This window comes from Caretta caretta, chromosome 10 (assembly GCF_965140235.1).
Source record: "Caretta caretta isolate rCarCar2 chromosome 10, rCarCar1.hap1, whole genome shotgun sequence".
NCBI lineage: Eukaryota > Metazoa > Chordata > Testudines > Cheloniidae > Caretta > Caretta caretta.
The window spans coordinates 66,926,765-66,951,573 of record NC_134215.1 but is presented as its reverse complement, the minus strand read 5'-3'; the positions used below and the strand labels follow the sequence as shown (position 1 = coordinate 66,951,573).

The following is a 24,809-nucleotide window of genomic DNA, read 5'->3' as shown; positions in this document are numbered from 1 at the left end:
CAATAGAATTAACTGTCTTTTAAATCTGTTTTTCCAATAGAGATAAATAACGAATATACAAAATGTTGGTCCCAGCTGTGCGTTGCGTGCTATTAGTGTAGTGGCAGAACAGTTTGGACACAACCACTCTTGCTTTAAGCAAGTTAGTAATGCAGGGACACTAAGATGGAGCTGTTTTGTATTATGTATTTGTGAATACGTAAGGCCTTGTGCCTGCTTCCTCTCCCCTCTCTCTCTCTCCATATCCATAGCACACTGGATAGTTCATTACAGGTAAAAGCATCTCTGCTTTCAAAAAAACGGAAGAATGTTCAGATAATTGAGTGAACCTGTATGCTGAATATTCTTAGGTGCTTTAACACAGCAGTCTCTTCGAAAGTGGACTTTTCCTGATTGTTTTCCTATCAGAATCCTTCCCCCTGTTTGTCCAATTACCTGACTAGATGGAGATGGGTAGGAAGAACAGGCAGGTAGTAAAATATTATAGATATGGTTAAAATGGCCCCTAACTTCTCTGAACCAATTTAGTGCATTTCTAGTTTAGTCTCTTACACCTTTTATTCTCTTACTTTCCTGTGCACAAAAAGAAATCTTAATTAAGTAATTGGCAGACTAGGGAGTAACAGTTAGAGCCAGCTCACTGGTAGTTTCTTAATTGCAGCTTATAAAAAATAGATGAACTGTCAGTTCCTTGAAGATATCTGATCACTGTGCAACATTTCCTTGCATTTTGGCTGCCAAAAAAGCTAAACTTTGCCATGTTTAACAGATAGCACCTAATGTTTTTCACTTCCTTTCCCAAGCAGGTGTTGTTACGTGTCTACAACTCACTGTCTTAGTCCCTTTATAGCTTATTACACATTATCATAAATGATACATCTAGCTTTATAGTTCTAAGAAATGTAAATATTTATTGAAGGATCTTTTCAAAGTAGCTTTTTGAAAAATTTTATTGCTCTTTCAGTTTCTGTCCAGTGAGTGGGGCCATTGTCTGTCAGTAATGGCTGCCATTTTATGAATATTTTCCTATGGGAGCCCAGTTTAAGATGCAGATTAGGATTCAAAGAATAGTTTTAACCACTTGAAAGCCTTGGAAATGTTGAGCATTTCTAAATTCTGAAGTAAATTTTATAATTGAAAAAACTTGATTTCATTTGTAGTTGGTTTAACCACTTAACATAAATGTTTTATTTAAAAAAAAAAAAACTATTTCCCATAAGCAGTTTAGAAATGGTGGCTTTCGTGGCCTTCCAATGGTCCTATTCAGTATCCTCTCATCAAGATGGCATATTCATATTGCATTGACAATTAGTTATATAGATCACTTAACTAAAATCCTTAGGGTTTTGCTCTTCTTTGCATTTAGATGTAAAGGCTTGAATATCTCACATTACACTTGGATTTTCTTTTGAATTGCAGCTGCTATTTCCTTTGCTATTTCTGTGGTAGAGAAGAGTGTATCTGGAAATCTGTTTATATTTGAACCTCTGAGTCAGCCATTCAGAAAAATGTAGTATGAAAGATCAGTTACATACTATGTATATTAGCCACTGCCTCTGCCATTCTGATTCTTTTAAAACAAAACAAAAAAAGCTTCAGAAGAGTAACATCCCCCTGCCCCCGTCTATTTTAGTTCGTTTGTCAAAATGCAGGGGAATATCTTCAAGCACATTTGTGTTTGGTTGCTATTTGGATCTGTATTGCTGTGCACTTCTTTTTTAAAACTAATTTTGTCGCAAATCGCATGCCATGAAGTGAGGTGATAAATATATCTATGCATATCGCAAAGCATTATGGTATGTATTCAGAAGAGGAAATAGTAGAAAGAGGGAAAGAGTAAAGTTGACTGGATTATAAGAAAAAAATAGGAGCACTAATGGCAAGGTCATAAAAAGAACAGGAGGACTAGTGGCACCTTAGAGACTAACCAATTTATTTGAGCATAAGCTTCCGTGAGCTACAGCTCACTTCATCGGATGCATGCTGTAGCTCACGAAAGCTTATGCTCTAACAAATTTATTTGTCTCTAAGGTGCCACAAGTCCTCCTTTTCTTTTTGCGGATACAGACTAACACGGCTGCTACTCTGAAAGGTCATAAAAGTTAAGAAAGGAGGGGGGAGGAGGAATCATATTGTGAATTGCATAAAACACTTTTTGCTCAATATAAATTATAGTTTAGAAAAAAATTCTGCTTGAAATACATCATAGATGGTGTTGCCAGGATACTTCCTGATCGTGTTAATTAAACTGTCCTGCAGATATAGCTTAATTAGCATATAATTTGCATATTGGACACAATGGTGCATGTTCCTAAAGAAAGCTCCTCTTCTACTAATAGACCGTTGTATTCGGATACATTTTCAAGGGGGAAAAAAGTCTTTAGACATAACTATATTTTCTTTTTGCAACCACATGATTAAGATCTGTCCTAATGAACTGATGTATATAAAACCTGCATAGTAAGATGGTATTTTATGCTAGCGCCAGTACATTCTTTTCCAGATCCCCCTTTGATAGCTTTCCTCTTGTAAAATAGTACCTTATTTCATGAGATGCCCCATTGCTTAAGGTACTAATCAAACTGAGCAAAAGAGGCAGAATCTGGCTCTTGAAGATATCATTATATACAGTTATTGATGCTACAGTTCACAACTCTCCCAGATCACCTGGGACAGTCCTGAAATTAAGCACGGCTGTGCTGCTCATTTGGGGCTCCCTCCTCTGGAGTTAACCCCCTTAGCACCTCTGGATCAGCTTGCATGTCTGCCTGAAGTGACATAGTGGGGAGCAGAGCGCTGATCAGAAGGCAGTTCCTTGCTCTGCCTACCTGTGGAGAATGCTTTTCTGATTGGTATTCTGTGGCCTACTCTGCCCAGATGCTTCAGCAGCAGAGATCAAATGCTGCAGGAGCGGTTCACTGCAGGACAGAGGCAACCAGGACAAAGGAGGAATGAGAGAACCACCAATGGGGCAGCGAGCATGCTTGCAGATGGAGGGAAAAAGAGCCAGGGAGTCATTGAGAAGAAGGGGACAAGGAAGGACAGGGAACAGAAGGGAAAACATAAAGACAATGGGAGAGAGAAGAGTTCAGAAATGGTGGGGAGGAGAAAAACAACAAGGTGGGAAAGGAGAGAGAAAAATGACAATCAAAATATTTTCATATTTTGTGTGTGTGTGTGTGTGTGTGTTTATAAAAAAAAAAAAACAGTCCCTACAAAGTACATCCTTCCCAGCCCTGGTGCCTGACTTTCACCAGCCTAGCTCCTTGTATGGTCATTTATACATGTGCTAAGTAGGTAAATGGCTACACAAGGTGCTAAGCAGCAGAGAATTAGGTTCCTAGTGCCTATGAAATGCTAAAAATGGAAGTGCTGCTGTGAGTTCCCAACAAAGACCCTGCCCTTCAGCCCAGAACTCTTGGCCTTGGATGTGCCTGGCCCTCACACCAGGTATTGGAAGCTGTTAAAAGAGTATGTAGAGGTGTTTTTGACTGGCCATTTATTATAATGCTTACTGAAAGTTTTATGGGAGCATCTAATAAATACATTCATTTACAACTACAGCCATTTACAAAGAAGATGATAAAACAAAATATGGCAAAATACATTGGTCAAAAGAAATTCCTGGAAATTGGAAGATTGCAGAAAAAATCCTAACAAAATGAAGTTAGCAAGAGAGGAGAATAGAAAAAAGACATCTCTGTCTTGAATCTGTAACATTCCTATAGAAATTGCATGGACTAATTTTGTATTTTTTCCTTGTATTAATTATTTTTATGTCCAAAGATTTTTCCTGTAATTCTCAACATTGCCAGCCCAGCATTCAATCAGTATTTCAGCTCCTCAAAGGAAGCATTTTCCTGATGCTCTGTGAGCTCTCTTTTAATAGTAGTGGATTACAGAGGAAAAACATTTTCACTCCTATCATTGCTAAAGTAATCTACTTCCTCTTTGACTATGACAGAGTTCTAATTTCAATGAAATAGTGCAGGAGTAGTAAGCTGTGGGACCACAGTGGCATTTTTTTAAATAAAAAGTTATTGAGCATGTGAATCAAGTGACAGTCAAGGTATTAAAATATTTCATAAGTAAAATCCTTCATGCCTACCGCAAACTCCAAATTTAGACTGGGAACCTGCTAATCATTCTGAATAATGATGTTGCTAGAATATGCATTTCAGGTGTTGCTTCCGTATCTAATTCTTTTTTCAACTTTTTTAAAACAGGTGATTATAAACAGCACAATCACACCTAATATGACCTTTACGAAAACATCGCAGAAGTTTGGTCAGTGGGCGGACAGCAGAGCAAACACTGTGTTTGGTTTGGGTTTTTCCTCTGAACAGCAGCTAACAAAGGTAACTGGGCTCATTTTATTTCTGAAACAGCAGCTGTGGTTCTTGTGAATTAGGGAACTGCTGCACTGTCGGTACCAATCTGGTAGGAGTCTCACAAATTGAATTTATCGGTAGCTCATTAATTATCTCTTCTTCTCTATGTGCAAGTTGTTAAACTCCTAACTATCCAGTGGTTGCTTATAGAGCCTCAGTGAAGGTTACAAAGTTCACTGATACAAGGATACATTTTAATTTGATCACCTGTGGCCCTCTATAAAAACAAAAGGCTATGAGATTTTGAAGCTTAGTTTTTTAGATGTTCTCAAATACAGTCTAAGCGGTTTCTTGGCATCTCTTTTCCTAGACTACGTGCTAATTTTATACAAAAACTACATCAAAAGAACATTAAGGATACAAAGTGAAGCACTAAAATGTCAGAAAATGCCAACGTTAAGGCTGCCTATGCATGCTTAACTCTACATCTATGTTGCAGAGAAGTCTCTATTATTTTAACAGACATCCAACTAATAGGCTTATTTAGAATCCAAAATTGTCTTCCTATGAAGTACATATGGCCTTGGATGTAGTGTAGTGGTGTACTGGTTTGTGTGTTGATGAGTGAATTTGACCCATAGTGGCTGGCCCTTTGATGTTAAGGGGACTATTACTACAAGTGACTATAAAGAAAAGTTGTCCTTTATCTCAGCTGGGGTAAGCCTGTGCTTTTGGAGCAGAAGGCTGAGGATTCTAGTTCTAGCTCCCCTATGTCACTTGTCTGCAGAACAGGTTACAATGAAGGCTTGTAAAATATCCAGCCAACTCTGGTAATGAATAACTAGTAGTGTAAACAATACCTCTCACAGTGATTCGATTAATACTTTTCAAACGCAAGTCAAGCAACCAGAATGTTTGTTCTCACAATAAAAGAAGGTACTTATCTAACACATAGTTGATGTTTTAAGCATGAACACTCAACCCTTATTGGCACTGTGTTATCAGTTAACCAAATATCACGTCCTTGGGCATTCCAAACAGTCTCCATTACTCTCCTTTTGTCTTCTTGCATGTTTTGGTCTGAGAGGTACTAGTGTTGAAATTTTAAAAGCTGCTTCTTGGGTCTGAAACAGCAAAGACTGACCATTGTAGGGAAAGGAAAAGCCTGTTGGATGTAATGTGTTTACTTTCAGTCAATTGGGTGACTGAATTCTACGTGAACTTATTTTTGTTAAATTGGTCTTACTGAGTTCATGCATTTTCCACACGACTGCATTTTTTGCAAATATTTCACATTTGCAAAAATGATCATGCAAAATTGTTTTCACTCTTGGGGTGACTAGAAAAGTGTCCTGGTAACCATCTGGTTCTCCTGGAATGTTTATAGGACTAAGTCATTCAGTAAAATGAAAAAATATTACCTGCTTTAAAAAAAAGAGAATGTATCTGTGGCAATGCTTCAGGAAACTTATCTCAAAACAGAAGAATCAGTCTTAAAAGGAATGTGTACCATGGAGTATCTTTCGGCTCCCATGAGAGAGAGGTGTGTGTATTAAGTAGAATGGGAATGTAAAAGGATTAAAACCTATCCAGAAGGCAGATGAGGTGGTTGTTGGGCGTGCAGAGGACAAACATGCACCGAGTGTGGAATATACATTTCTTCAGAAATAATTTTGGAGTGATGGCAATGGTCCAGAATTCAAAGGTAATAGTGGCAGGTGACTTCAATAGCTGTCTGGCCACAATGTGGGATAAACTACCAATGAGACAAGGTCCATCTAAAGAAGCTCAAATGCTGGAACTAGTATATAAAGAACAGGACACAATGGAGATTTGGATTTTGCCTTTTTTTCTCTGAAACTGCGAAAAACACTTACTAGAATAGATTTAATTTCAATATCTAAAGGTTTCCTACATGAAATCTTATTTGAATGGAATATCTCTGACCCTGTTCCTGTCTTCATGAAAATAAAGTCCAGTTCAGGATTATTAAAAGCTGGAGATTTAGTAATATATAAGTTTAGTAATATATAAGTAAGTTTTGTTAAAAGACCCAAACTTTGTGAATGAAATGGATAATTGATAATTATATTAAGGACAGTAGCTCACAGGATATACCCTGGGAGCTAGATGGGAAGCATTTAAAGCAGTAATAAGGGGACATACTATCTCATGCCATAGTTATAGGGAAAAAAGACATCGGCAAAACCGGGAAGAGTTAGAGGAACAAATTTTGCAGAAGCAATGTGTCTAATAATGTAGACTTAGTCAAAGAGATTAAGAATGCGAAAATAGCATTAGAAGTACTGACAACAATAAAAAACAAACAGGCAACTCACTCGTTTGCCAAAGGCTCTATGAATTGGGGAACAAATCAGGCAGATTACATGCCAGACTGCTCTCTAACAGAAGACCCACAGCAGCCGTACCATACTTTAAGGACAAAAATGGGGTACTCCAAAGCAAGCAAACAAAGGGATCAATAAAGTACTAGCATTCTATTTCCAAGTGAGATACACTAGCAGATATGTAAAGTGGAAGATGTGGGAGGAAACATACTGCAAGATATTAAAATGCCCAGACTGACACAGAGTGAAAGGGAAGTACTAGATGGCCCAATAGCATAGGAAGAAATAATAAAAGTACCTAGCTCTTATGCAGCACTTTTCAGATGGAGAAACTGAGACACAAAGGTAAAGTGACTCACCCAAGGTCACCCAACAGGCCAGTGGCCAAGCTGAGAATAAAACCCAGTCCCCTGAGTCCCAGGCCAGTGCTCTAACTAGTAGGCCACAAGTGATTTTTTCATTAAAATCAGGGAGGAGTCCTGGGCTGGAAGGAGGTACCACTGAATTCTATAAAATATTAAAACACCGGTAACTCCCTTACTAGCAAGTGCACTTCAGTCTTCTGAGGCAACAAAGTCCTTACTGGGCACCTTCTAACACACAGATGTAGTTCTGATACCTAAACCAAACAACACTTATCCAATCCAGCATCGTATAGGCCTATCTCTTTTTAATAAAGAGAGAGTAAGATTCCATACCTTATTTGTGGAACACAGTAGAGTTATTGAGCATGCAGCTATACTCCTCCCATGCATGTACACTTTTTTGCATGTGGACCTTGTCATAAAGGGGTGACAAGAAAGAGCTGATAAGAAACTGTTTTTTATTTCTTGGCCCCAATCACCTGACAATAGGCCACAGTTACAAAAGTTTTTAATAAACCTGTCACATGACAGGGGTCAGTGTCTAGGGTTGCCAGGCGTCCAGTTTTCAACTGGAATGCCCAGTTGAGCAGGGACCCTGGCAGCTCTGATGAGTAATGATGACCGGGCTGCTAAAAGACCGGTTGGCGCACAGCGCGGCTAAAGCAGGCCCCCTGGCTTTGCGCAACTCCTGGAAGCAGACAGCACGTCTGGCTCCTAGGCACAGGTGTGGCCAGGCTCCGCAGCTCCCATTAGCTGGGAATCAGGGCCAATGGTAGCTGCAGGGGTGGCACCTGTGGGCAAGGGGGCGTGCATAGCCCCTGGCCCCTCTGCCTAGGACCTGGACAAGCCGGCTGCTTCCGGGAGCCGCCTGAGGTAAGCGCCACCCGGCTGGAGCCCGCAACCCGAACCCTCTCCTGCACCCCAGCCCTCAGCCCCCTCCAGCATCCCAGAGCCCACACCCCCCAGCTGGAGTCCTCACCCCCTCCTGCACCCCAACCACCTGCCCCAGCCCTGAGCCCCCTCCTGTACCCCAAACTCCTCATCCCCCACCCCACACTGAAACCCACACCCCAAGCCTCTGCCCCAGCCCTGAGCCCCCTTCCGCACTCCAAACCCCTTGGCCTTAGCCCAGAGCCCCCCTCCTGTACCCAAAACCCTTCATCTCCATCCCCACCCCAGAGCCCTAACCCCCTCCTCCTGCACTCTGAACCCTTCATTTCTAGCCCCACCCCGAGCCAGAGCGGGAGTGGGGCCTCTGGGCAGGGGGCGAGGCAAGAGTTTGGTTTTGTGTGATTAGAAGTTGGCAACCCTATCGGTGGCCACTGACTTAGGTTAGCTGTCAAAAAACAGAGTCATTGTCCTCTGCTTTTGTTTAGCCATCTTTTGTTCCTCCTGTAAGACAGGCTTTCAGGCATGGATTAGGTCATATGAGTTTGGGGTGGATAGTGTAACTGTTGCTTTTGTGTAAATAATCAGCTACTTTGTTTGGAATCTGATATTCTTGCCATCTGCATAACTTTGTTGTTCTTATTGTAGAGCTGCTTCAGTTCTCGTTTCCTGATATACAGCTCTCTTGTCACTACTTCGGGGTTAATTGTTTGCCTAAGAAGCTTATTGGCAATAGGTTTTTGGTAGTTTCTAAGATGGTGATCTCCATAAAGAACCATAGTGAGGTGTGTTTCTTCTGCCCACCACAGCTTTTTTTAATTGAATGCTTTGCTGTTTCTCCTAACTTTTCTACCAATCCATTTGATGACAGAGATGTGACATGGCGTGCCTGAACTGGTATATCAAAGAGAATGGCCAGAATGAGCCAGTCATTAATTGTGGGCCATTATCTTAACTCATTCATAAAACATAAATGGCAAATTTCGTACAGCCTAGTTTCCAAGAGCTTCCTGCAAAATGAGCTGGCAATTAAATATAAATGAGACTGGTTGGGGGGGTGGGGGTAGCAGCTGTTTTATAGCTCTGGCACTGGAGCAACTTGTGCTTAGGAGGAATAAAACATAACACCAGAAATGTAAAACCTAAACATGTAAAATGTAAGGTCTACTAAAATATATATTTCTGTGAATAACTTTCTGAAGATTCAAGTTACTTTCAAATAATTCATATTATGTGACACTTATTAGCACTTTCAATTCCTCATTAAATATCAGCAGGGGAGATTCATAACCAAATATAGCATTTGTATGATACACCTTCTCAAGACCAAAAACGCTTGTCAAGATTTGGTAGCAACAAATCCTTCCTTTAATACAGCCTGTGCCCACAGTTTACTGGACTGCTGTGAGATGTCATATATAATTCATAACTGGCTGCAGAAGCTGGGGCTGGCTCTGAAATGTACTTTCAAACCTGCAGCAATGATTAGTTGCTGTTTTCCCTTCCTTCTATCTCCTCCCCTTTCTCCCTTCCTTTGCTAATTTTGGGTAGGTTTGTCAGCCCAAAAGAGTTCGTTTGAAATAGCCAGAGCAGTGGAAGTAGGGGAAAAGAAGAGTGAGGATGAGGAATGAGGCTACTTTTTGAAAGACTTTAAATAACTAAACATACCTCCACCCTCAAGAAAATATCACTTTCTGCTTACATTTCTTTATTTTTAAAAATATTTTAGTAGGATCTTACTGAACTTACAATTAGCCATTTTAATTACAAAGTACACATTAAAAGCAACCAGCGGTTATGCTGGTTTAATAACTCATGGCCTATCTAGATCACAGAAGTGACATACAGGTTTTAATACCAATGGGCTGTGGTCAGGGGGCATAATATATTAAGAATTCTCAGAAAATAGGATCCCTGTGATTCTGCAGCCAATGGTGGATTGGGTTTATATATATTACCAATGCCACAAAAGTTCCATAGACACTCTGTAACCTCCCTCAGAAATGTCTTGTCTGTTGCTGAAGTAGCAATTGGCACTGGAAATGGTGCAGACATTTAGTCTGCCACTACGATGGCTACACAGTTAGAAGAACAGTCAGGTGTTAGTCTTTCATTTCTCACAAGAGCTAAGTGCACCTATCAAACCGTGGAAAGCAGAGATTGTTTAGTGGAATCCAACAGGTGTAAATTAGGCAGAAAAAAGACATTTCTAAAGAGGAAACATCAAAACTGTTTATGCATTTGTTAGCATTCAGTGCATAAAGTAACAAACTGAACAAATAGACAATACTTTTCATTATAATTTCAGTTGCAATAATCTCTAACTCTAGCCACAATATTGGGTAAACATAATTCAGAAATGTGACTGTTTTTAAAGTGAAGATGTCCCTTTAAGTTGGTGGACAATTCCTTTGTTGGTCTTTGCTGCTAGAAGCACATTTATTTAAATAAAATGCATTAGTAAACTTTAGCTTTGACTAAAATCACACAACAGACTGAGATCATTGTTGGTTATATGTTAAAGAATGTCGGGGGAAGTGGGGGGGTTCATATATAATTTTTTATATGGAACGGTGGAAAATGTTCTCTTCACAGCGCACATTATTTTTCAGAGCGGTCATCTGTGTCCATTATGAGGATAGTTTCAGAAATCAAATTTGAAAGATTACTTTTTTCCAGTTTTTCATCTTTTTTCTAGTGCACTTAGACTCATGGGAATTTTGATACATAAGATTTATTGTAAGAGAGTGACTCAATATAACATTAATATATACTCTATGCTGACTTAAAGATACCCAAGTTTGGAGCTTATTTTTGACACAATATGCTAGAAATAATCTGCTTGTTATACATGTTTTGGTAACAACAGTTGCAACATAAAATGTATTTTACCTAGAAAGGTCAGGGTTTCATGACTCAAGGACAAAATATAGTGCAGTTGTATTCAGTGCATTTTATAGGTCTCCAGATATAGTGGAATCACATGTATACGACCTGTACATTCCTTCAAATAGTAAACACTTTTCATATGCAACTCCAGCTGAAGGTGACTGGACTCTGGAGTTCAGAGTTTTAATATGTACCTTCACAGATCATATTCGCAACCCTCTCTATATTATATCTAAAATTCCCCATGGCTTTAAGCACATGCATGCCCATCCAACGGAATCCCGTGATGACATATGTTTAATGGTAATTTCCACTCTGTGTGTGTGTGTTATATAATATGTTATCTACTGATGTAGTTTTATCTAGGTTTCTTATTTATAGATGGCATACAGAGCAACGCCTGTAGTTCTGGCCACCTACTTGGTTCTGTTCTAAAAAGGGTCTGTGGTTACTGACGTTCTCAGAGTTTTACATTTAGGGCTGAAATTTGGCATGCGTAAGAGCTGAATTATGGTAATCGATAAAACTAATGATCTTGCAATGTTCTAGCAGCAATCTGCGTGTGTGTGTGTGTATGTGTGTGTGTATATATATATATATATAATCAAATGTGTATATACATAATAGAATGTTGTTCAGGGTAATCCTGTCTCTGACAATGGGCACTACCAGAGAAAGGTGTAAGAACCCCATAGTAAATGTGTCAGCTGCTGAAGCATGTATCAAATCACTATGTGGTCTTGAACAAGTCATCTCTCTCTCTGCCTCAGCTACCATGCTTGTAAATTTGAGGTGATGAGAGTACTTACTTACCTGTGTTGTGTGACTGAATTCATGAATGTATGCAAGGACTTGGAGATCTTTGGATGGAATGTGTGATAAGTGCCGAGTGTTAACCAGTGTAATGGCTTTGGATAGACTCGATATAATTTTGAAGAGTTGAATCATGTGGTTTTATTAGTGGTGTAGTCTAAGGCTATATTTGAGCATCTTTTGACCTTCTTCCTGAGGGGTGCTTTTGTTTTGACACCCACTTTTTAGGGATTTCACCATTGTACTTAACAGATGACTGAGATTTCACTTTGGTACTCCCTCTTTATAATCCATCTCAGTCCATCCCTCTCCTCCTTTGAACAACATCTGTAAATGTCTTTCTTTTCAAGATATATTTTTATTGTGACAACCCTTCCCTCCCACGCCCGCTAACTCTTCCCTTGTCCCTTTCTCGGATGTAGTTCTCCCTTCTGTTCCTGGATTTTAGTGTAAGTGTAGTTTTTATCACATTTGAATGTTTGTTGTGTTGTGTTCTATTTATTTATTGTTTTTAATTATATATATTCTCAACCATCATTCTGCCATGCCCAATTGTTTCAGTGGAGAGGTGCTTAATAAATTGATCTATTCAGATGATTTTTTAAAAAAATCAATATTGGAAGGAGGGGGAATGAGCTACCCTGAAGTAATAAAATGTGGCTTCTACATGTTGGATGCTATTTAGGGAAGGGAATATACCTGTCTGGAAGGAAATATGGCTGACTGTTGAGCAAGTTTCATGTTGTCTTCCCTTTCCAATATTGGAAATTTCTCCACAATAAATTCATGTACGTTTGAACTGCCTTTGGTAGAAGTGAAGGACTCATTCGAAGTGTTACAGACACCCACCCTCATACTGAATGCTTTTTATTTAGATGCCTCCCTTGCCCACCCCTTGAACCTGTGTTTTGGGGGTAGGATCCACAAAATTAAATGATTGGGGTTTGCATATAATGATTGGGGTTTGCATATAAGACCAGAACAGCAGAATGAGGCCTTCAATTTACATGGCCTTAGGATGGGCCTTTCATAAGCACAAAGCCTACTGGAACTTGGTTTTGAAAATCCCATCTTTAGATTTAACTATAGAAGCTTTACTGCATTTTTTCCCTGGTGATTTGAATGAACATTTTATGTGAACAGAAACAGCCAAAGCTTTTCAGTCTTCAAACATTGTCTAATATCTTTATTTTTAACAGCTATAAGATAATGAGACTTTTAAGAGAGAGGCCATCTTCTCCCACATTCCGCTTTATTTTTGGGGTGGAGGGTTACCTTAATTTCACCTTCCTGCTCCTTCATGACACCCTGTCCTCAATCCCTCAAAGGTCTCACGAGCTCATTTATATTCTTTCTTTCAATTGCCTTTCCCTTCAGAACAAAAGACATTTGATAACCGTTAATCTAAACCTACTTCTTTTATCCTCAAACTTTAATAGATGAACATTTTTTTTTAAATCACGTTCACTTTTCCCCCCAGACTTTTTCTTTCTTCAGCAATAAATAATTATTAGTAATTTCTAAAGAAACTATGGAGATATTGCCTTGCTTTCAAAACAGAGTTACTACCATCCCTTCCAAGGGAATCTGTTTTTAATTCAAATCAAGCACACACTTAATGTTTCATATCTAAAATTTAAAAATTGCCATAAGCGATTGTATGGTCATGGGTGTTTGCGGACTACAAAGAAACCATATAAAGATTCTATTCTGAACAGTTAATGTGTCCTAAATGATTTTAATAAATATCTTTCATGCATTTGGCAGTTTGCAGAGAAATTCCAGGAAGTAAAAGAAGCTGCCAAACTAGCAAGAGACAGATCTCAAGAGAAAATTGAGACCTCAAGCAATCATTCCCAGGTAAGTCAATTATCTGTAATATATGTACACACACACACATATGCAGGAAAAATTATTTGAGACTAGATTCAGCAGTGGAATATACCTGCTTCTGGCAGCTAGTTTAAAGTGTCAACAAAGAAGATGGTTAAATATCATTGTTAACTATTGGTCTTTAACATTGCTGGAGGAATATTCTTTTTCTTGTGTGCTCGCTCTCCTTCTCTTTCTCACTTACATATAATAGTCTTTTCAGGAAGTTAGTGAAAAAATAACAAGGTCATCCATATATTCTTTGATATAGTTCTTCATTGTGGTGGCCACTGGGGACTTTGCCTGAATGCATCTGATGAAGTTAGCTCACGAAAGCTTATGGTCAGATAAATTTGTTAGTCTCTAAGGTGCCACAAGTCCTCCTTTTCTTTTTGCCTCACTACAGTATTTCAGCAATAAATAAATGGAATCTGTTGTAACACTTGCTTATGCCAGTTGCCTAACCCATTTTTTTGTTTGGTTGGGGCTGTATTAGAGATCAGTTTGTACAATGTCACATAGCTAGTGTAATTTGAGTTCTCATGTATTTCATTGTCCAAGTTGGGTGATCCAGAGATGTTGGGTGATTATAGTTTGTCTGCAGGTGAGGCTTTACCATCCATTACTCACGGTGACTGGTGGAAAGGGAGTTTATAATGTATGTCCATGGAGTACACCTGTCTGGGACAGTTTGGTTTAGAAAGATGCCACTATACCCAGTGTTAATTGTTTACGTTAGAATATGATGAAATCAAGTTTTATCACAAGTGGAGATATCACAGTCCCTTACAATAATTGTTTTATCACAGTCCCTTACAATAATTCATTATAATTGCATGAAGTCTACAGCTAGCTAAGAATTAATCCTTGTTTAATGGGAATTCATTCATTGTGTTTTGCATAAAAGTGTTGGTTTGGAGGAAAGTTAGAATAACTTCTATTTAGTGATTACTTCAACTACACAATCAGAAGAGCCTTTATGACATCAGTGAGACTGCTTAGTGTTCATTTCTTCTGAAAATCAATCCCCTTGTTTAGATCCCTAAACCAGACTTAGAAGCCTGACATTAGATGCTTTTAAAAAAAAAAATTGTGGCCATTGAGTCTAATGTAAAGCAAAGGAAGTTAATTGACCACTGGTAAAAAGTGTGTGATGTTAATCTCTTGGGAGTAGGAAAGTGTCTTTTTTTTTTTTTTTTGGGGTACTTCACAACTTCCAGTAGTATTTCTTTGCTCCAGTAGCTTAAACTGATTTTAAAATATTCTTCTGGAAAATTTTGCAAACTTTGTAAATTATATTTTTTCTCTTTGAAAAGAGGCTGCCTTTTGCCCCCAGGGCACTTCATTGTGATAGTTTTTTTTATTACTGTTCTGTGTTTTAAATGTTCTTCTTTAAATATTACATTTACTGTTACAATCTGTGTATAGTCTAGTATGCCATGAAGATGTGATGCATGTGAGAGCTGATAAGAGACTGGTCTTTATTTCCTGGTCTCACTGACTTGACATGGGACAAGGTTACAAATAGCACAGATGTGAGGGTCACTATTCACCAGTCCCAGTGGCTACTGGTGCACACTGGGGGAATCACTAGGCTCAGATAAGGAGCTATCTGTCATTACTTAAAGGGAATCAGAAATGTTCTTGCTTAGTGCAAATATATAACACGACATGGTATATAATATGACCTCTTATGATACCTGTATTTACTTGTACCGATAAAGTCAATGTGAAGATAAAGATAGGACTGCATTTTGATTGACAAGAAGAGAAACTTTTTTACTACTTTGTCTGGGCCACAAACAGTGGCATCCCAGACAACAGCATTACCTCAAATAGGCTATGCCAGGTAATCTGCCATTGCATTTTGTGTCACATACCTAGTATGTTATGTCACAAAAGTAAATGCTTACTTCCTTTCAGTGGCACTGAGGTTTTTTTGAGGGGGGTAGGGAAGTAGGCATATGTTTTAAAAGGGGAACAAAGATGCTGGGGGGGAGGGGCGATTATAGACCAGTCAGCCTAACTTCGATACCTGGAAAGATACTGGAACCAATTATGAAACAATCAGTTTGTAAGTACCTAGAGGGATAATAGGGTTATAAGGAATAGCCAGCATGGATTTGTCAAGAACTAATCATGCCAAACCATCTGATTTCCTTCTTTGACAGGGTGACTGGCCTAGTGGATAGGGGAAAGAAGTAGATGTTATATATCTTGATTTTAGTAAGGTTTTTGACATTCTCATAAGCAAACTAGGGAAATGTGAGCTAGATCAAATTAGTGGGTGCACAGCTGGTTGAAAGACTGTACTCAGAGGTAGTTATCAGTGGTTTGCTGACAAACTGGTAGGGCATCCCTAGTGGGTTCCCACTGGGTCTGGTACTATTCAGTATTTTCATTAGTTACTTGGATAATGGAGTAGAGAGAATGCTTCTAAAATTTTCAGATGACATCAAGCTGAGAGAGGTTGCAAGCTCTTTGGAGGACAGGATTAGAATTGAAAATGACCTTGACAAATTGAAGAATTTGTCTAAAATCAACAAGATGAAATTCAGTAAAGAGGAGTGCCAACTACTACATACAGTTGGGAAGGAAAAATTAAATGCACAACTTCAAAATAGGGAATAACTAGGTGGTAGTGCGGCTAAAAAGGATTCTGGGGGTTACAGTAGGTCACAAATTGAATACAAGTCAACACTGTGGTGCAGTTACAAAAAAGGCCAGTTTCATTCTAGGGTGCATTAACAGGACTGTCATTTGTTAGACCTGGGAGGTAATTGTCCCACTCTACTCGATACTGGTGAGGCAACAGCTGGAGGACTGTGTGCTGTTCTGGGCACCACACTTCAGGAAGGATGTGGATAAATTGGAGCAAGTCCAGAGGAGAGTAACAAAAATAATAAATGGGTTAGAAAGCCTGATGTATGAGGAAAAATTTAAAAAAAGCTGTGAGACACAGTTCCCTGGGGGTTCCCAGGATTGCAAAGTTCCTCATTACTACCTGCCCTTAGTGTGAGGCAGGCTTGTCTGTGCATGCTGGGGTCAGCTCCCCAACTCCAGGGGCCATGGGCAACACAGGCCCTGCTCTCTCTCTTAGGGTTAGGCACACTCTAAGACTCAAGCTCTCAAAGAGTCCCCCTGGAGTGACCAGCCACTGGTCCACTACACACAGGATTCACAGATTTGCTGCTCCCAATGAAGCAGTCCACACCAGCTTACTAGCTTCCCTTCAGGTCACCACTCCATTTGACACACAACAGTTAGATAACGTTTACAGTGAATACTAGTAAGAATTTACTTAATGAAGTATAGAGATTTGAGAAGTAGCAAGTAAAATATTGGAAACAAATGGTTAACTGTAAAATAAAATCATAACATGCATTTTAAATCCTAGATTTAACTACCAAGATATTGTTCTAATTAAATTTTCCAGCCAGGTTGGCCATGACCCTCCTTTCACAAGGCAGAACATACTGACAGTTTTTCTCCTTGGTGAAGGATCTGGAATGTATCTCAGTACCTCCAGTTATGCCCCAAACATCCACTGTCTTTACTTGTAAACGGGATACCCTCTTGCTTTTTTGTGTTTTCCTGCAGCTTTCCTCTCTTGTTGAATCTGCAATCTTCTGCTTAGCATCAGGCTCAGTAATGCAAATAGGCCTCCACTGCAAAGCGGACGATACAGAATAGACACATGACCAGCCAGAGAGAGAGAGAAGCATCTTTTTTCCCTCCTACATGACAGAAGCTTGTTTTATCACCTTCTGGTGATGTGCCTTAACTCACATACCTTACGATGAAAATTTTCAGTACTGATACGCAATTCCTTAAACATTATACATACATACATTTCACAGTTATTATAATGACCAGTGGGCTCTTGGTCCGTGGTATATCTCTCACATGCCACCTTCTGGTATATTGAATATACATACATCTGCCACAGGGGATCCTGGTAAAACTCTATAAACATCCATGTACCCTCTGCCAGTTGGCACCAAGAGGTTTTTCGGTCACACTGGGCATGCTTACTCTTGAAAAAGAAGCTTGAAGAGGGGTCTGTTGAGTCTTCAGATATGTTAAGGGCTGTTATAAAGAGGATAGACTCAGAGATCAGTTGTTTTCCATGTCCACAAAAGGCAGGTCAAGAAGTAATGGGCTTCCTCTGCAGCGAGGGAGACTTAGGTTAATTACTAGGACAAACTTAGGTTAATTACTAGGACAAACTTTCTAACTATAAGGGTAGTCTGGTAAGCTCTGGAATAGGCTTCCAGCAGATTGTGGAATCCCTCTCGTTGCAGATTTTTAAGAACAGGTTGGACAAACACCTGTGAGGGATGGTCTATGTTTAAGTGGTCCTGCCTCAGCACAGGGGCCTGGACTTGATAAACTCTTGAGGACCCTTCCAGCCCTACATTTCCATGACTTTGTTAACACTAATCTGTGGATTGTGCTACAGGAATCTGGACGTGAAACACCATCTTCTACTCGGGCATCCAGCATAAATGGAACAGATGATGAGAAGGCATCTCATGGTGGCTCTGCTGATGCACATCTGAAAAGTGAGAATGACAAACTGAAAATTGCTCTAGCCCAAAGGTGAATCTCTTGTAATATCTAAATTGCACTGAATGCCTGTGGAGTGACTCTTTGGGAGTGGTTACATATACATATCCAGGGATGGTTCAATAAGGAAACCGCTATCTGACCTAATAATTACTATACATGTTAAAAGGCAAATACCAAGGTAGATACAGGAACAGCTTACATAAAAAATGGGAAGGCGATCAAAAAAAGTGGTAATAGGATCTGTGTTATTGCCTGCCTATTACCCACATCATTGTAAAGGGAAATAAAAATGTGTCCTATTTTAGCATAGCCCATATAGTCATGTGTTGTTTCTGTAGCAATAAGGGACTTGTAACAGGGTTCACTCACCACTCTGGCACCTCCTGCTGGCTGTCATGGGAATTAGGTCTGCATGTTAGTGTGCCCTTTTCGGGCAGTGCCTCACCGCAGTCACTCCTGCTCTAGGACCTACGTCTCTCCAAGGACCGCGGTGTCCTCTTCAGCGACACAGCCCTCCGGGGACCTGCAGTCCGTTGTTCTACCACTTCTCCTAGTGGCTACTTTAGTGAATTGTCTGGCCACTTCCTTGTGGCCCCAGCATCCTCTTTGCTCTTGCCTCAGGGCCTCAGCCTGAAAACCCCATCAGCCAGCCAGGAGATGACTCTCTCTCCTCTGGTCCCTGCTAGTAGCACTGCTCTGTCCAGAGTGCTGTTTCTCAGCCCTACAGAGACACAATCCTTCCTCCCTGGGCTCCCAGCAGAGAACTGCCCTCCTCTGCCCTGTAGCTCCCTTTCTATATGGGCCTGCTTGGCCCTGATTGGCTGCTCCCTTCAGCCCTTCTCTGATTGGCTGCCTCCTGTGCAACCTCCCTAGGGCTCTATTAACCCTTTAGAGCCCAGTGTGGGGTAGGTGCCACAGGGATAGGACAGGGGTATACACGTACCAGAGTGAACTGCGTGTGGCTCGCAAACCTCTTCATGAATTCTAATTTACTTGTGTTCCTAAAAAAAAGCTTTGTTTCACGTGTGAACTTTAAATTGCTGACAGATTGGGAGGCGTTTTGATATACTGCTAAAATGTCTGCTCTTTAAAGGTTTAAAATGTATATATTTTTCATTTACATTAATAATCCTCAAAGGTTTGCTTACAAAATTTAGACCACTGAATATTAAATAGTCATAGCTTACAATATCTAGGTTAATAGTATTAGCAGAAATTATTCAAATGTTATTGCATCAATTTAAAACCACATATTAGATGATTGAATTAGCTGACTTTAGTAGGTACTACTTTTGTCAAATTGGGAGATTTACCATTTCATTTCTTTCTGATTTGGTGCATGATGAGATAAACTCTTTTAGCTAGTGATACCAGCTCAATTGCCAACCATCGATATGTGGGTTTAAGAATGCAGATAACATTTAGGCCAAAGGGGAGCAAGTACTTCTGATATTGTGTGAAGCCAATTTTCTCTTCTCTTCAGTTTCAGTGGGTGTACTTTAGCTGTGAAAACAGGTGAGGGTATTTAAAATAACAAAAGATAATTATTAGTTCATCATAAAAAATTAATGAAAAAAATTTAACTTTACGTAGCTTTCTAAAAAACTTTGAGCACCACTTTAAAAATGTGCCCTGTGTGCCTTGAAATCACATTTTGTATCATTTGATTTAATAAATTATTTGAAAAGGCAAATCATGGTAATTTGTAGCCATAGTAAAATAAAAAGTTGGAATGTTCTAAGCAGTGACATTAATATGCCATAATTCTCTTCTTGGAACTTATTTGCCACATCTGCCTCTAGCATATGAATATGCCCATGAGTGAAAAAGGAAAAAAATATCAGGGTCACTTGTTGCTTTTTAAAGTTTTTTTTTTTAAGCCATATGATACAATAAGCCAAGGATCAGCAACCTTCGGCACGCGGCCCATCAGGGTAATCTGCTTGTGGGCCGCGAGACATTTTGTTTACGTTGACCATCTGCAGGCACCCCCCACCCCTCCACAAGTCCCGCTGGTGTGCTGGCCGCCACTTCCCGCAGCTCCCATTGTGAGGGAACGGTGAACCATGGCCACTGGAAGCTGCGGGGGGCCGTGCCTGCAGACAGTCAAAGTAAATACAATGTCTTGCGGCCCAGCAGTGGATTACCCTGATGGGCCACGTGCCCAAGGTTGCTGACCCCTGTGATAAGCAATTCAAAGGTTGCATACAGTATGAATCATAGAATCATAGGACTGGAAGGGACCTTGAGAGGTCATCTAGTCCAGTCCCCTGCACTCATGGCAGGACTAAGTATTATCTAGACCAGGGGTCAGCAACCTTTGAGAAGTGGTGTGCCAAGTTTTCATTAAATTAAGGTTTTGCGTGCCAGTAATAAATTTTACATTTACAGGGGCCCCCTGATGGAACCCTAGACTGGCAGCGGGCTGAGCGGTGCTGGCAGCCAGGACCCTGGCTGGCAGGAGCCAGCGGACGGAACCGCAGACCTGCAGTGTGGGCGGCAGACAGAACCCCAGACCGGCAGTGGGATGAGTGGCTCAGCCTACTGTCAGTCTGGGGTTCCGTCTGCCGCCCGCGCTGCCGGTCTGGGGTCCCAGCCACCAGCCTCGCTCAGCCCACTGCCGGCCTGGGTGGACGGAACCCTGGGCCCGCAGCAGACTGACCTGGGCTGGTGGCCAGGACCCCGGCTGGCAGGGGCTGGCGGACAGAACCCCAGAGCCACTCAGCCCGCGCTGCCAGTCTGGGGTTCCGTCCACTGGCCTCTGCCAGCCGGAGTCCCACCCCGCTCAGCCTGCTGCCGGCCCAGGCTTCCGTCCATCCAGGCTGGCAGCGGGCTGAGTGGGGCCAGCAGCCGGGACCCTGGCTGACAGCAGAGTGCCACTAAAAATCAGCTAGCGTGCCGCCTTTGGCACACATGCCGTAGGTTGCTGACCCCTGATCTAGACCATTCCCGACAGGTGAAGTACATCAACCCTCCTTTTAATTTTTAATAGGATAATTTTTTTATTCCTACTGGCTGTAGTCACTTCTACAGGCTAGTAACTCAGATACTAGAAGCTTTCAGTTTTCTCCATCCATTGTCCCTCACCTCTTTAAAAGGCACATCACCCACCCTTTACTTCAGGAGCTTGGAAGGTCCTAGGATGTTTAGTTCTTCAATAGTAATATTTTTAAAGCTATATAGATATTTAAAATCAAAGAAAAGAAGTGAAAGTGTATTTTACCTACAGAGTATATATATTTTTCTTGGCTTACTATATAAAATACTATAGTATTATCTTTCATCCTGAAAGATCCCAACATGCTTTATAAACTGATATGTACACTATGTGCTGGTACCACCTGAAATGCAGCCACTGTTTAACAATTCACAGCTACACTTCAGTACAGCTTAGGACAGGAAGTAAAGAATGCTGTAAAAATTCATGACTACAAACAGCAGACACCACACATCTAAACTAAACCTCACATCCCCACAGACAATACAAGTCCTAGAGCTACTACATCTAGCATAACAGATGCTCTGTTAATTCAAGTTGGAGGAGCTTGTGCTTTTGGAATCAAAAGCACAAGCTCCTCCAACTTGAATTAACAGAGCATCTGTTACGCTAGATGTAGTAGCTCTAGGACTTGTATTGTCTGTGGGCTGTTCATTAGAGATAAGTAATCATATACACTTGAGTAGGTCTGATATTCTCTGTGACAGAGGGTCAATGTGCAGTGGGCATTGCACTAGAATACTGTATCTAATTCAGCTTGCCACCCACCATTGCAATCAGGTGTTCTCACAGAGTAATAAATGGAACTAAAGCATTAGTGACTCTAACTCTAGTTCGTTGTTTTCAGTTCTTCCAATGTAAAGAAATGGGAAACAGAACTGCAGACTCTGAGGGAGAGCAATGCCAGGCTGACTTCTGCACTCCAAGAATCTGTTGCCAGTGTAGAACACTGGAAAAAACAGTTTTCAGAATGCAAGGAAGAGAATGATCAACTCAGGAACAAGGTAACATGAGTGGGTTGGACAGAATAAAATGAACCCTAGAGCACCAGTTGAAATGCCAGAGAACCCTGGCTTGGAGACTCCTCTCCTATTTCTCTTTCCTTGCCCCAAGCCAATGTCCTCACAAACAGCCCAGGCTGTATGATATTTACAAACATAACCAGCAGTACTAGGTTGTCCAAATACTCACCAGAAGCTACTGAGGAGTCTGCAGCCAAGCACTGAACAAAGTGGAGGAGGGCAGTCAGCAGCAGCACCAAGGGTCAGAAGCAAAAAACAAAGTTCAGATTCCCACCAGTTATAAAATCCAGACCCAAACTCTTTGAATGATCATTTTGAAATATATATTTATTGTAATATTATTAATTAAGTTTAAAAATCCATAATCTAGTTCTTTCTAAACCTTTTCTGATGTTCCTCTTCTCTCAGCCTAGGCAGAACAGAGACAGCAGTGGCATCTCTTTTGTACTCATGTTCTTCTTCTCTGTCTACTCTGCTGCTTCATCGTCTTTCCTTGTGCTAGAAAGCAAAAAGAGAGGAAGAATGGAGTAGAGGAGATGGAGATGGCTACTTCTCCTTGCTTCCAGGATGCAGGAGGCAAAGAACTGGGAGCCAATTTACATATCACCCAGGAGTCCATGCTCCCTGGTTGGTGGAGCTATAATACTGTCTGTCCGTGCTGTTGGGTAGGATGAGAAGAAAGAGAACTGCAATGAAGACAATTACCGTAGTGTACTCTTCTTATAAGTTTTTTAGCTAAAGCATATTGAGGCCTTGTGCTCACTCATTGTAGTAAGTTAGCTGGTTTAAACCATTCAATAATGCTAATTAAATCTCAAAATCAGACAGCTAAGTGATGACATGAGTTGTACCCACAATATTGTAAACACAAAAAGGGAGGAGGAGGAGCCAGGCTGCGAATCAGGCCCACCACCTTCAAAGCAGCGTATTTCAACTCCATAAGCCTGTTGGAGATTGTTGCCAAAAGCCTTTTTCCCTTCCTTACTGAGCGTGTAATTTCACAGCACTGTAGTACAGGGATTGAATGTGAACCACAAGAGAGAACACTTGGGAAATGTAAATTTAGATTTTTAAAAACCCTAGCTTAGAATAGTAGCTTGTACTGTCTCTAAAATAATATGATGCTATCTATCAAAAGCTTGTAATTGGCCCACGCACTAGTACAAGTCTGCTGAATACAGTGGGAATTCAGTTTCTGTGAATAATGCTTGTAGTGATAATTTCAGCCTATTGATCTTAAGTTACTTTCCAAAAAGGTGGGTCCTGTTGTTGCTGCTGTTTTTGCCTCTCACTCATACAGATGACTGGGGCATTCAATGTACAGAGCAGATTGCAAGTGATTTTTGATTTTCGATTGTTTTCAGGAGTAGGTATGACTTTCATTCCTTTTAGCATGCCACTTGGCTCCAGGTGAAGAATGTCGTAGCTGGTGGGAGTGCCACTGATAGGCAGATGTAACCTGATTTACCTGTCTGTCAGGGCACTAAAATGCCTATTGGAATTCACTCTGTCTTTGCAAGATGGAGATTTTATGTCTGTTAGTGTGCAGTTTGAGGATGTCACTGTCAGAATGTGGAGATAATTCCAATAGAGCAAATCAGTGCTTCACAACAAGCTTTCCCTGTATTTAGACTACGACTTAACCCATGCTGGGTGTCAAGATTGCCTGAAACTAATTGTTAGCATCAAGGTAATATTAGGTTGTTAGATAAATCAGGTTCCCAGAGCAAAGAGTTAATCGTTCATTGTTAAGGCTAGCAGTGAAGGTCTCTTTTATGTATAAGGGAGAAATAGCTGATCAAAATGGTAGATTACAGTTAAATAGCATATCATGCAACAAAAATTATTTACTCAGCATTTGCTTTTGTGTAATGTTACATCGGAAAAAGTTCCTTTCATTAACATGACCAGGTGCAAACGTGCCACTTCTCTCTAAGTGTAGTCAAAAATGAGCAGGTTCACAAAATGCTTCCTTATTCTGGCGCAGTGGTTAAGGTACCTATAGCCCAACTGTCAGATGCTTTCTGTGGTTCATATAGCCCCACTGTCTGCATATGGTGTCATTGATCTTCCTGCCGAGAGAGAGATTCTTCTCTTTCTCTTCTCTCAAGTAGGTTTCTGAATAGGCATTGGTGCTGCACCAAGCATGGGGTGCTGGGAAATTCTCTCTCCTGTGTTAATTGAGTTAGACAGTTTTGCACATTGATCTACCTTAAAATGATGCCAAGTACAGTCCCAGAGTAACCCAACGCTGAGAATTAAAAATATGTTAATGAGAGAGCCTGGTGGCCTAGGAGCAGTGCAGCACACAAGATCTGAGTCCAGAGATGGCTAGAAGAAGTGTGGAATCAGCAAGCTCATTTCCTGCGTGAGAGAACAAAGCACCATCTGTCACACTGTACTAATCCTTCTGGCTAAGTTTTAATGCTGTATCCAGCCCTCTTATTCCTCCTGGAATAATAGACAGGCCCTGAGGAGATGATGTTGGGAACTCTAGAGAGCTTACTTCCTCATACCATATTTGAAAAAACCCATAGATTACTGGCTCATACTTGCATAAAAATGGAAGTGCAAATTTATGCCCATCCGTTGCTCTTCATTACTAATTATGACATTCCAATGCTTTGCACAGTCCTATGTAATTACATAAGGCATTACGTGAGATACAATAAATGCACCCTATGAGGCTCCCTAGAGTGTGTGTAATTGGG

General features: G+C 40.6%; 1 protein-coding gene across 1 annotated transcript in view; it reads left to right on the top strand.

Annotated features, from left to right (window-relative positions):
• HOMER2 (homer scaffold protein 2) overlaps positions 1 to 24,809 on the top strand; it is a 110,735-nt gene that overhangs the window by 71,442 nt on the left and 14,484 nt on the right. The window contains exons 3-6 of the mRNA XM_048867321.2: positions 4,227 to 4,358; positions 13,402 to 13,494; positions 17,969 to 18,108; positions 21,924 to 22,080. Of these exons, the coding sequence (XP_048723278.1) occupies positions 4,227 to 4,358; positions 13,402 to 13,494; positions 17,969 to 18,108; positions 21,924 to 22,080 (522 nt within the window). The remainder of the gene's footprint in view (positions 1 to 4,226; positions 4,359 to 13,401; positions 13,495 to 17,968; positions 18,109 to 21,923; positions 22,081 to 24,809) is intronic.